The following is a 14,187-nucleotide window of genomic DNA, read 5'->3' as shown; positions in this document are numbered from 1 at the left end:
GCAGGCCTTAGGGAGGAAGTCTGCCAGTAAGTATTGAGGCTATAAAAACCATGGTAGGATTCTCAGGCAGGCCTAGTCAATGACAAGGGGAAAAGGCGTAATAAGTATTGATCATCTGCCTAGAGTAGGAGTTACGAGGCTGAGTCCACAAACCCCAAATGAGCTTCAGAAGGACCTCTAAGTCATATAAAGCTTTATCAGATTCTCAGAACGTCTGTTACATACATAGTAGATTATGAATCCATTCTAGGGGATTTAAGGACTTAGCTGTTTGGCAAACAGACTTGGAGTTAATTCTGTTATCCCAGATAAAGGGCAAAAGTTAAACTCTTGAGCCTGAGTGGAGGCCCTGAGTTCCTTAAATCCCTCTAGCTGAAAGATTGGTCTTATAAACTTGGCAGTGCCTAGATTACTAGAAAAATTCAGGTGGCCGCCAATGAAGGGAGAGGAGCAAGGTCCTGGGAGCCACTGGGTCTCCATTCTGCCTCAGTTTCCCATTATCCATAGAGCATCACTAATGAGTTCTCACCAGAAAGAATCATGTCAAATATATTTTTGAGTTCATCTTCCTTTCTTACCATCACCTCCACTAAAATAATAACAGGGCACTTTATTCCTTGGTGGCACAGTGGTTAAGAGCTACGGCTAGCTATGGCTGCTAACCAAAAGGTCTGCAGTTTGAATCTACCAGCTGCTCCTTGGAAACCCTATGGGGCAGTTCTACACTGTCCTATCGGGTTGCTGTGAGTTGGAATTGACTAAAAGTCAATGGGTTTTGTTGTTGTTGTTTTCCATTATTTCTTGTTACAAATAGATTTTTTAAAGACTGGTATAGAAAGAAAAGATGCCGTAAAACAAATATTTGATTACTAATTAATTTACTATCCCTGTCTTCTCAACTCATGGGAACTGAGCTTATATAAGAGAAGATTATTGACTCAAGAACTTCCCTGTTTCATTGTAGATGAAGCCTCATGAAGATGCCTGCCCAGGCAATACTGTAACATATTAGTGTCTTGTTGCTGTCAAGTCAATTCTGATACTCACAGTGACCCTACAGGACAGAGTAGAACTACCCCCATAGGCTTTCAAGGAATGGCTGGTGGATTTGAACTGCTGACCTTTTGGTTAGGCACTGAGTTCTTAACTACTGCGCCACCAGGGCTAGTGTATTACTTGGGGAAAAAATGCTAAGAAAATGACATAAGCTTATAAAGACCAGCCACCTGTTCTTTTTTTTATAATGCCGTTTACATCAGGGAATCTACAACTTTTTATATTGACTTAGGAAAATAAATGACTTCATAGGAAAGTCAGGCAGATTCCAGATTTGCAAGGAAAGGGGGTAGAAGAGAGAAAGAAAAACAGCCTTGAGCTTTCTCTCTTTACCTAAAGATTTGGTAAATGGCTCACTTTATTGCTGAGGTGTATTCATTTATGTGTATGTAATATACATCCTTTCACTTAAAAAAAAATCGTAATGTTCAACATAAAAATATATATTTTTAAGTACGATGTTTGGAGTTTATTATTAAGAAATCATAACTTACCGGTTCAACAAATTCAAACTTCTTTTTTTCTTGAACCTCTTGAATTTTGAAGACATATTCCAGTGAAGCTTCATAGAAGTTTTGATGTTCTCGATCAATCTGTATATCTGCCTAAAGAGTGAAAAAAAAAAAAAAAAAACAGGCAAATCACCACACAGGGAGCGATTGTGGATGCTTTGTTTCCTGTGTAAGGAGGGACTCAAAACCTCTTCTATTCTGAAATCTTTATTAAAAGTTAACTCGTTTCAATTTAGTCCTTTTTATTATAATTCAGACTCTTTTTTACGCCCCAGGAACACAGAGATTGGGAAATCCGAGTCCTTGCCCAGAAGAGTTTACAGTGTATACAGTGGGAGGGAAAAAAACAGAATAAGCACACACGTTTGTTATATTTAAAAAAAAAAAAAAAAACTTATAAAAAAGGTATTTAAACGTATATGAAAATCTACGTGACTATAGAATAAGAGACTAAATTCTGGGAGAAAATGGCGGTGTTTGAATTGAATCTTAAGATGAACAACTGGCAGTAGACAACAAAGATAAAAAGAGGCAGGACCCATGTCCACGAAAAGGTAAGAGAGGCAAAAAAGAGTTTAGCCGTGAAGTGAGGAATGAGAAGTCAGGTTGACATCATGTTATAAAAGATCCTGGACACTGCATAACAAATCTGGATTTTAACTGATGGAGAATATGAAGCAGGAGAGCCATACCATTAGGTAAACTCTCAGAAAGATAATACTGTTTGCAGAGCCAACAATAAATTCAATGGTTCTAACCTGATGAGTCATGCTCCATCAATGCCATGCATTTTATTCTTCCTGATTCTAATGAGGTTCTTCTGATGTGGGTGAATGTTCCTGAGATCATTTCATTTTCTTTTTTACTTTGCTGCTCTTCCTTCTTCGATGCCTACTACTATCTTCAGATGCCCCCTCCTAACCGGCTGTGGCTCACTACAGAGCCAGGATTTACTGTCCTTGCCCAGCCTCACACTCCTCACTGCCAGCTGAGATTACTAAAAGCAGACAAAAAGAATGGGCTCTCCAGAGGACTAAGCATCTGCCAACAACAATCTGGGAATAAGAAATTGCTTTGGAGACATTCTACAACGGTAATTTCACAAACAAAAGCTAAAAAAAGATCAGATTAGGTTTGCCAGCTTGGACCTCACAGCATCATAACTTTATTTGGCGCACCTTTAAAAATAGCAGTATATTTATTTACATAATTAAAACTAACCCATTTATTATAATCAGCTCACTAGAGGTGTTTAAGGTTGAGAGTTTCAAGTTTTTAGACTAATATAGATGAAGAACATATAAACCAGGCAGGAAATTGGGAAGCCAAACTTTTCAGTCTCCAAAGATATTTAGGAAAAGAAAATCGGTACTCCACATAAATCCTATATATTGCCTTCTTACCATCGCTTGGGGGAACACAATATTTATAAGAATGGATGATAAGTCGTTAAATGAGGTATAGGCAGTGGTATACTGTTAGTTTCACAGCTGGCTCTCTAACTTCCCTATGAAGCCCAATATGCAGTATCTGCTGGTTTCTGTGGTATAAATACTTCTCAAACAGCCAGTTGCAAGCTACAAATCCAACATCACTGAATGAGGGAGTTGGAAACTGACAAACAAAAAAACCAAACCCATTGCCATCAAGTCGATTCCAACTCATAGCGACCCTACAGGACAGAGCAGAACAGCCCCATAGGGTTTCCAAGGAGTGGCTGGTAGATTTCAACTGCCGACCTTTTGGTTAACAGCTGAGCACTTAACCACAGCGCCACCAGGGCTAGATCTCCAGAGCTAGCTCCAGTACAACACTGGATCTAAGGGTTACAAGAGTATTTTCAGGCTCGAGACAACATTATATTTCAAAGATGTATCTTATACTTTGAAAGGTAATGTCGTTGATTGTGCTGCTTAGCACATTGAAAAAAACTGGAATGTTGAGGCAATTTTAGAACATAACGTGGTTATTTTTTGTCAACAGAGCTGGGTAGAAGAGTTGTTAACACAGCAGACCTGACTGCTATCCTTTAAAATCTCTGCTTTCAAGGCTGGCCCTTGACTGGGCTCCTGGGAATGTGGATTTTGGGAGGATTCTGTCTTCGTCATCTAGTGCTGCTATAACAGACATACCACAAGTGAATGGCTTTAACAAAAAGAAGTTTTATTTTCTCACGGTCTAGTAGACTAGAAGTCCAAATTCGGGGCGTCAGCTCCAGGAGAAGGCTTTCTCTCTCTGTCAGCTCTTAAGGAAGGTCCTTCTCATCAATCTTCCCCTGGACTAGAAGCTTCTCTGCACAGGAACTCCAGGGTCCAAAGGGTGCACTCTGCTCCCGGTGCTCCTATCTTGGTGGTATGAGGTTCCCAACTCTCTGCTTGCTTCCCTTTCCTTTTATCTCTTGTAAGATAAAAAGTGGTGCAGGCCACACCCCAAGGAAACTCCCTGTGTATTGGATCAGGGATGTGACCTTAGTAAGGGTGTTAGATCCCACCCTAATTCTGTTTAACATTAAATTGTAATCACGAAATGGCGAACAACCACACATTACTGGGAGTCATAGCCCAGCCAAACTGATACACACATTTTGGAGGGGGCAAAATTCAATCCATGGCAGATTTCCACCACTCTAATTGATAGGAGTGGCTCAACATGTCTAAACTGTTTGTGCAAACAATATGGTTTATGTTGAACACCTGTTTTCCTTCTGGGAGTCTAGAATTTTGGAATGTGCCAAGCAGGTGTCTAAGTGGTCAGCCCAAATAAAATTCCTGGGTACTGAGTCTCTAATGAGCTTCGTAGTAGACAACATCTCACCTTTGTTGTCACAACTTGTTGCTGAGGGAATTCAGTATGTCTCACATGACTCCAGGGAGCCCTGGAGGCACAGTCGTTAAGCATTCACTGCTGGCTGTTAACCGAAAGGTCGGCTGCTACCTGAAAGAAAGGTCGGTGGTTCAAACCCACCAGCTGCTCTGCAGGAGAAAGATGTGGCTGTCCACCTTCATAAAGATTTACAGCCTTGGAAGCCCTACAGGGTAGTTCTCTCTGTCCTACAGGGTATCTGAAAGCCAGAATTGACTTGACAGCAGCGAGTTTCGGTTTGGGTTTGGTAAATGATTCCACTCAGAGAAGAGTCTTGGAAGCTTGTGCCTGGTTTCCTCTGGACGTCACTCCATGTGCCTTTTCCCTTTGCTGAGTTTGCTTTGTATCCTTTTGCTATAATAAACTGTAGTCATGAGTATGATGATAGGCTGAGTCCTGTGAATCCTCAATGAATCACCCAACCCGAGGTAGTCTTGGGGACCCTGACACACGAGTATTAAGTAATTTGTTCAGAAACTTATTTGCCATGCACAATCTCACCACAAAAAAGGGGCAAAAATGGGATAAATGAGAAATAATAAATCTTGCCATTTGCCAGTAATAGAAATTTTCATCATCTTCAGTCTAACCCAATTAAGCTGTCAGCTCCCTTAAGTGTCAATTAAACTGTCATATCCCTTAAGTGCCATACATTGTGGATGACCTTTCAAAACAGCTTGCGTTATACTGAATTTCAGCTGTCTAGACTGAAGAGAGCCAGCTGTGAAATATGTACCAGTATACCACTGCCTATACCTCATTTAACCACAGCTTAATTGCTTTTCGGGACAAGCTTTAGAAAGCTATTCTTTCACTTGGGATGAATCTCTTTAGCACTTAAACTCATCGTGTCTAGTTCACTAGAAGAACTTACTTATATACCCATTAGCAACTCGTACTAAATATTTTGAACTGGATAAGTGAGGTAACCATATAATTTATCATGCCAACTGGGGCAGCTTAAAAATAAAAAGGAACACTGTTCATAACTATGACAACGACAAATGAAAGCTGGGGACATTCACAGCCAATAGGATTGTAGGGTCATCCTAGTAAGAAACTGAATTAATTTTACAAGAAAATTTTAAGAACTTAAATTAAGGAAAAGAATGGAAGCATAAGGAGTGAACTCAAGGGATTCCCTTTATTTAGGAAGCGGGGATCAGAAGAACCAGTTGAAGGACTATTCAGGGATATGCAGAAAACCAAATTCTGGGTTCTTAAAGGAAATCCCTTTTCTCCTTCCTTTCCTTTTCATTCTACTTATATAAGTAATAATTATTCATTACTATAACTTTATTCTTTATTTATTATTATAACAAAGAAATGCAAAGATAATAATGACTCGCAATCCTACCTCCCACTGTTAACATTTTCATTTGTATTGCACACGCATGTGCACACACACACACACACTCTCTTACTTTAAACAAACCTGGACTTAATACAATACATACTGATTTAAATTATTTTTTTCCCTACTTAATCTAATGAATACTTTCCAATGTATTTGAGTGAGTTTTCAAATAAAACTGTTAACAGCCATAGCATACTCCATTTTATGATCAAAATGTATTTGTATATTAACCACAATTATTCTTTTGTGCCATTTCAGGTGTTTCTAAATTTTTCCATTGTAAATAACTCTTGGGTCAACTTATTTACACAATTTATTTTTATGTTCATCTCTGATAATTTCTTTTGGGTAAACTCCTACCAAGAGAAATAACCTCAACTGTCTTTCACATTTAAAATTGGTTGATATATGAAGTCATATTTAATTCCAGGATGACTGAAACATTTTTATCCCCCCACTAGGAGAGAAAAAGTATTCCCAGTTTCCCATACCTTTACTAACAATGGATATTATCTTTTAATAAATTAAAAACAGCGTCTGGTTGCTATTTTTAGTTTCACTATTTTTTAACACACTTGACACACTGAAAATATTATAGTTTCTATTGCTTCTTTGATGAATTGCCCATAATGTCCTCAACCCATTTCCCCACTGAGGTCTTTATCTTTTTAACACTGATTTATGAACATTTCTTTTATATAGGAAATAGTAACCCTGCTTCATATGTTATATAAATTCTCTACAGCTTCACCTTTTAATTTGGGTTAACATTTTTTTATACACAAATTATTTATTTCTATGCATTCAGGTCCTCCTATATTTCCTTTATAATTTCTTCTGTTTATGTTTGGAAAGGATTTCTACATTCACATAGCAAATATCATTTCTTTCCTCATAATGTAAAGCCTATAATCTTGACAACTTTGTTTCCAATTCTATTTACTCCAGTGATCTGTCTAATTCGTGGTCTTGGAGTTTTATCAACACAAGCCAACCCTTCCATCCAGTCTTAGAAATGGGCAGTCCCTTATTTTCCAGAAGCAAAATAAACAAGTGAGTGGCACAGGTGAGAGGACACAGAAGGATCTTTTTTAGGACAAGCTAATAAGCTTTTCTTTTTTTTTTTAATAAGCTTGGTGCAGAGAAACACCAGAGCTGCTCTGCAAGGAACAGGTGACTTTTTAACATCACGTTAAGGAACTAAATAAGTTTGGGGCAGCATTTCCCTACAACGTGTTTGATTACTAGATAGGTGAAGGGAAAAATGTCCGTTGTCTACATAATATATCCTTGAAGAGCCGCTTTGATAGAATTTGTTGTGGTGTGTTGCTGTGTTGTTGTTTTTTGATGTTGTTGTTGTTGTTGTTGTTAGAGGTTGTGCCCCTGGAAAAGAAGTGTGTGCCTCTGTATGTTTGTGTGGGAGTGTGTGAAGTAAGGACGGTGGAGGATGTTTGAGAAATGAATGTTTTGGTAATCATGCTATGAGCTTTCCCAGTCTCCAACTTAGTACAGAACTGGAACAAATATTTTATTCTACCATAGCCTGAGGGATTTAGAGCCACTAACAAAGAAAGTATTAAATATTGAGCTAGACTGTCAGGGTAAATTGAAACATATCCTCTAGAGGACTTTACAATTAGGATGAAGTTATCGTTCTGTTGAGATGGTTTAAGCAAGGGTCTTGTCTAAAGCTGGCCTCTCATATACACCAAGAACCTGATGAACCTATAACTCTTTGGGGACACTAAACACCATTCTTGGTTTTGAGAATAAAATGGCACGTGGCCACAGCCCTCAGCACAGCAGATGATGGTATACTTGTGATACTTAGGAGTCTTTCTCCACATGACTACATCCATTTAGATTTATTCTTGGATAATATTTAAAGAGAAATACATGCACTCAAGACATTTGTAATATGTGACTATAATAATAAATTACAACAGACAGTTATAATGCTTGACAGGTGTTTCTCCATTTCACTTTAGCCACAAAAGTTTTCTGGAAGCACACAATTGTATATTTAATTACCCTATTTTAATAGCATGTGTTGATAACGGAAGACATAGGTTGTAATTAATTAATCTTAAAATAACAAGCAAAACTTTAAAATATGAAACATTTTTTAAATGTTTAAATATTAAACGGAAACCCTAGCGACTTGACAGCACTGGGTTTTTAAATATTAAACAAATTTGATTCTCTCAGTGAGAACACGAGTGTGTGGGAAAAAGGAACTAGAAGCAAAAATAACCCTCCCGTGCCTTTCTGATGCTGTGCAACTCCTGTGATACTCTAACTCATCAAGCATGCCTCGTGACTGAACAGTGAAGGACCAAGTGGAATCTGAGAAGTTGTTCAGCAAGGGTGGTACCTTTGAAGGAAGGATCAGGGTGGGACATGTGAAAGAGGCCCATGACTGCGATACCAAGAAATAGAAGAGACTTAAGGAGATTCAGCAAGATACCAGGTTCCCTATGAAGATCTGGAGAATAATCATGAGCTGCACATTACCTCCAAACTCAGAGCGTCTATGAGAGGTCCCACTGTACGCTAGGAGGAAAGTATGTGTGGTGTTTCAAGGTTTTATTCCTGAGGTAATATTGGGAGTCCCTGAGTAGCACAAATGGTCAAGCACTGGACTACTAGCTGAAAAGTTGTTGGTTCAAACCTACCCAGAAGATCTTTGGAGGACAGGCCTGAAGATCGACTTCTGAAAGGTCACAGCCTTGAAAACTCTATGGAGTAGTTCTGCTATGCACACACGGGCTCGCCGTAAGTCAGTACTGACTTGGCTGTCCCAACAACATGGTGGTAATGGCAAGGACATCTTATTTTTTTGCATGCTCCATCACTGAACCTGGAACTACATTGTTGTTTTTAGGTGCTGCGGAGTTGATTTTGACTTACAGCAACCCCAAGTGACAGAGTAAAACTGCCCCGTAGGGTTTTCGAGGCAGACCGCCAGGTCTTTCTCCCACAGGGCCACAGGGTGGGTTCTAACCGCCAACCTTTTGGTGAAGAGCCAAGTGCTCCTAAGTGGAACTACATTAATCCTTAGTAAAAGGATTACCATATTTCCGTGCAAATACTGCACGCTTTCTCCATTTGTTTGCCAACCATTTCCTCTCCTCCGCAAGTATTTTTATAAGCACCGCTACGCCAATTTTTTTCACATGCTGCTGTAAAACAAAATAGCATAGTGCTTAGGAAAATACCTCATGGGGAGAGTGTAGGGCATGGCTGGCAAACAAACATTGAAGACACTTGTTATTTACATTAAAATATGGTACTCCAAAAAAAAAAATGTACTCCAGATTTTATTAATTATAGTTATAACACAACCAATGGGAAGAATGGATATTTTAGACAAAAGAGAAGAAAAGGGCTGCTTAGAAGTATATATGTTATTAAAATATTTCTAATCAGTTTTTTAAAGAAAAGTAATGTAAAATAATTAAGATTTTAAAATGTGTAATCTTTTTTTCTTCTAATGCTGAAGTAAAGCCTTATAAATAATGCCACAAATATTTTTGTTTCAATTTAGAATATGATAAAGGCAATAACATAAATTTGATAGTTTTCTTGCCATTTAAAATACCTCTGACATTTTAAAAAAGAAAGTCTTGCTAAAAATTTCTCATAGTTGAAGGAAATACGAATCCTTCCCTTGCAACTATGAGTATTAAATGTCATAATGTATGTAAAGCACTTAGCACAGTGCCTGTCCATAATACGTACTCGATTAAGTTAGCTATTGTTATCATCATTATTTCATTAAAGGGCAGCAGATTCTGAGACACTTCTCTCTTTGGCAATTTTGACTTCACATGACTTAATGCTTATGGCCCTTTCTACATTTCAGCTGGAAAGCTTACCTCTTGCAAATGAGACTCCTTTTTCTTTGCAGATAAATTTAAATGCTTGTCAAGAATAGAATAGTACTTTTCACTCTCCTTGTCAAATTTCTTCTTTCCATCCTAGGGGACAAGTTAACAACAATAACAAAAAAGGTTCAAATCAGAGCATCAAGAAAAAAACCTTGGTTTTCACCATCCCTACAAAAAGTTCTTTAGAAGTATTTAATAAAGATTGAGTGAGTTTCAACTATGTGCAAAGCCTTGATACAGAGGGAAGAAGGATGTGAAACAATAATCATTTGAATATGTGTTGTGCTCTCAAAGAAGCTTCCCATGCTTTGAGGAAAAAAATACATGTCTATACAAGCACCACAAATCACAGTCTTCCTCCTTTGGGGCACAGGAATTGTAGTATGGAAGCAGCCAGACTAGCTATAGTAGAATCCCTTGGAGAGCTTTATAAGCGATTCCCAACAAATGGTTTTGATCTAGTAAGTCTACAATGGGACCAAGAGAAAGTGTCTTTTGAAAGGCATTTTGGTGATTCAGATGAGTTAACATATAACCAGTTTAGAGAACCACTCACATAAGCCCTTTGTCAAGGAATCATTATTTCCTAGTCACATAAAGACGGTGATATTTCAAACAATGTGTTCTTGAAAGGAGGAAAACAGACTTAAATGCTGGTAGCTTCAACTAATGGATTAAGACAATTCAAAGTCAAAAAAGTCAAAAGGATTATCAATACCTGCATCAGACCCTCTGCACATAACTCTAATTTAAGACTTTGGCTTATGACTAAAATGATGGTTTCCTTGGGGGGTAGGGTAGCTGGAAACAGGCTGGATTTTTACTGGGGGGTGGGGCAAAGGAAGAGGATAACTCTACCTTTCATTCTATGGCATGCTTCTATAGAAATTCAAATGGAATAAAATACTGAAGGGAATAGGACATACCTGGGCATACAATCTTCTCCACCTATAAATATTTTATCCATCAGGTATGTCTTTTACATTTATGAGTCCATATGAAGCAAATACTAGATAACTACACTAATAAATTTCATTGGTCAAAGAATTACTATTCCTTACTATTCAAGTGATAACAAACTGGTTCAAAAACATAGATTCCTATTTTCTCCCATCCAGGGATTCATAAATTGTTATTTTAAACAACCTCTGTAATTATTTTGCATACTTCTTTACTTCATTATTTGCATAAATACTTGAAAGGAGTTACTTAAAAATAATTGATAGGTGGATGGATGGGTGGGTGGATGGAAGAAAAGGAGGAAAGGAAGAGGGAGGGAGGGAGGGAGGGAGGGAAGGGCTAACTTTTTGCCCGGAAGGTCTTTCCCACTATTCCGAGGTTGTCAGTTTCACGTTAATTTATCCAGGTAATGCTATTTTGATCCACTGACACTCTGAACTATTTTCTTAATTATACTTCCAGGAACCCATCAGGATCTAGTTCCAAAAAAGGAGTTTTAGGAGCTGAACTGGTATAAACCAGTTGAATATGAGGGGCAAGTAGGATTTTGCTTTAAGAGCTCAAGTCACTCTTAGGCCATTCAAGAAGTACCAATACATTTGTGCATTAAAGTATTATATCTGTAAATGAGGGGGAAAATGTCAAAATCCCCAAAGGATTTTTATTATCCAAGGAGAAAACGCAATCCTACTAGGGGAAACACAACGGGAAAATAAGCCCAGCATTCCCATCAAGAAAAGGGCTGTTGAGGAACTCCCATAACAAAACGTGGAGAACCCGTTGCCGTAGAGTCCATTCCAACTCATGGCAAGCCCACAGAACAGGGTAGAACTGCCCCATAGTTTCCGAGGAGCGCCTGGTGGATTCGAACTGCCCACCTTTTGGTTAGCAGCCATAGCACTTAATCCCTACGCCACTGGGGTTTCCAAAACATGGAGGAGCAGACACAGTAGAAAACAGAGAAGCCCAAGGTTGAGAATGGGAGGAGCTTGTTCCCTCCTCTGCTGAACAGATACCTGGGGTGTCCAGTTTATCTTTTCCTCAGTGGATATTAGTCTTTAAACTGTTATTTCATGCCCACCACTGACCAGCCCAATCTACTTTTCCTAAAGTCTTTCTCACTAGCTTCTTTAGCGCTTCCTAGTCACGCTTTTTTTCCCCTTACTCTCTCTAAGCTATTCCTCCTGATGAAAATGCTCATTTTTTCCAATTTCCATTTACGTCATAAATCATTGGAGATTACCAGTAATCAAATTGTATCTACTTTTAGCATCCAGACCAAACAGACCTCATCTACCAGCCCCTTCCATCAACTCTGTCTCCCTATTGAGCGCTCATGTAGCTTTTATGATGTGTCTCTTATAGTGTTTATGTTCAACATTGTAGCAGAGAAATTTATGTGTATGCTCATCCTCCTTAAAATGTGGTATCCAGTGAGTGCTCAATAACTATTTAATGAACAAATGAAATTTTTCCTCTCATAACACTGGCACCACAGACCTCACAGATACTTTATTCGTTCAAAAAACCATTATTTGTGGGGCAAGGGACAATTCTGCACAAATGGCTCTAACTCAAACCCAATGGTATATGAAAATTTGTGGGCAACCAGATGCATTACAATACAGTACATAAAACTGACTCCCTTTCATCTTACAACAGGGACTTAAAATGTCGCAGTGTGCATAGAGCAGGAAGAATCCAGCTAAATAGAAGAAAGAACACAGCTGAGGCGACTACACATGTATCTTTGTTTTCAGTTAGTGTTTGATGGCATTTTCGGAAATGTTGATTCAGTGCCAAGACATCAGCATTTTTGGCAACCCAAAAATTACTCCCAGAAGCACTTCCTGGGCTCCTATTCAACCCCTGGCCCTTCACACCATCAAGCCAGCAAACAAGATCTACTCAAAGGTTCCACTGATGTGGACAACAAAAACACACTCAGTTCTAGCATACAATTAAAGAGCTGAATTAAAAGACTAGGCCACATGCAGGACAACTATAAGCCAGGGAAGCACGTTCTAGAAAATACGAGGCATCTCTCCTTGTAGCTCACATCTCCCATGATTTACCGCTCATATAAGTAAAGTCTTATTTGGCCTCAGTAATAACACCTTACAGCTACCTCTCATCTTTTGGGTTACTTGTTGTGGACATGAAGCTAAGAATCTTTTTCTGAAACCAATCCTGAGGGAAGGAAAAAGAAAAAATAAATAACCTATGAACCTGCACTAAATGCTGTACCTGATCACTGTCCTCTTCATGCATGGCAGGATTCAGAAAAGGGAGGCTACATATTATAACTCTTTCTTTCCCCCCCTGAAAATTCATAGTAAGTGCATTTGAATTAGATAATTAATTAAAATAAATTGACTTGAAATAAATTCAAATTAATGTAATCGTAATTATGGAAAAAAGAAGAGGAATGCAGTAGAAGGGCGATGTCCTACAAGGTATATAAACGCTTTATAAAGCAGGAGCACTTTTTTAGTACGGTACTTGTTGCAGTTATGTGCCTGTGCAGATAGACAAAGACAGACCGACAGACAGGGACAGAGAAAGAGAAGCAGACACAGAAGTGGTGAACACACACTTGTATAAAATGGATCACCAGAAATTGCAAAAAAACAAAAAACCAAACCCACTGCAGCCGAGCCGACTCCGACTCATAGCGACCCCATAGGACAGAATAAAACTGCCCCATAGAGTTTCCAAGGAGCACCTGGTGGATTCGAACTGCCGACCTTTTGGTTAGCAGACATAGGACTTAACCACTACACCACCAGGGTTTCCAGAAATTGCAAATCCATCCTCAAATCCCATTATAGCTGACAAAAGGGTAAATCATGTTTCCAGGCTACAGTCTGCGTTTTAAACCACAGTGAATTCACTCTGAGCACAGCGATCACATTATCCATCACTCAGCTTCCAAGACCAGCTTCTGTGGTCCACCCACACCTTCGCTGTACACACTCCAGTGAGGAATGAAGGGAAATCATTACAGCTCAACCTCCAAGTGTCCATTTTACTCTCAAAGTTGCTGTTTGTAACAAAAATTGTCAAATATTTATAAATATTTTAGGTATATCAAGCAGATAAAAAATATTAAAACACAAACTATTGTTAAAAATAAGACCATACCAACCGATTCCCTCCACTGACCACAAGAGGGCACCAAAGATGAAGAGTCGCTCCTAAGAAAATCACAACTAGCAAAAAATTCTCAAAAATGTTATCTGCGTTTTTTTTGTTTCTATAAAACATTACTACAAAACTTTGTTTAAACAATATTTATTTTAACCATTCTTTTAATGTTACTATGATATGAATCTTAAAAAATTAAGCAAGGGTATATGCTTTATATTTCTTTCAAAATATGGAGCATGCATTTAAGATTTGTACATCATATTTTTAAGACTGTCTCAATATTGAGGAGTGTGCTGTCTCATTAGGTGGAGACCAGCTAGAAGTACATAGCAAGGTGTGCATAAATTTTTGTATGAGAGACTGACTTGATTTGTAAACTTTCACTTAAAGTACAATTAAA

General features: G+C 38.4%; 1 protein-coding gene across 3 annotated transcripts in view; it reads right to left on the bottom strand.

Annotated features, from left to right (window-relative positions):
- The window catches only part of ARHGAP42 (Rho GTPase activating protein 42), a 321,321-nt gene that overhangs the window by 84,074 nt on the left and 223,060 nt on the right, over nt 1-14,187 (bottom strand). For 2 of the 3 annotated variants that reach the window (XM_003415595.4, XM_064288839.1), the window contains 2 exons: nt 9,666-9,767; nt 1,551-1,661 (listed from right to left, as the gene is read on the bottom strand). In XM_003415595.4, coding sequence (XP_003415643.1) covers nt 1,551-1,661; nt 9,666-9,767 — 213 coding nt within the window. The remainder of the gene's footprint in view (nt 1-1,550; nt 1,662-9,665; nt 9,768-14,187) is intronic. The other variant, XM_010595411.3, reaches the window with a different exon arrangement.

The sequence above is a fragment of the Loxodonta africana genome, chromosome 7, assembly GCF_030014295.1.
Source record: "Loxodonta africana isolate mLoxAfr1 chromosome 7, mLoxAfr1.hap2, whole genome shotgun sequence".
NCBI classification, from domain to species: domain Eukaryota; kingdom Metazoa; phylum Chordata; class Mammalia; order Proboscidea; family Elephantidae; genus Loxodonta; species Loxodonta africana.
The sequence above is the reverse complement of the archived record's forward strand: the minus strand, read 5'-3'. Positions and strand labels throughout refer to the sequence as shown.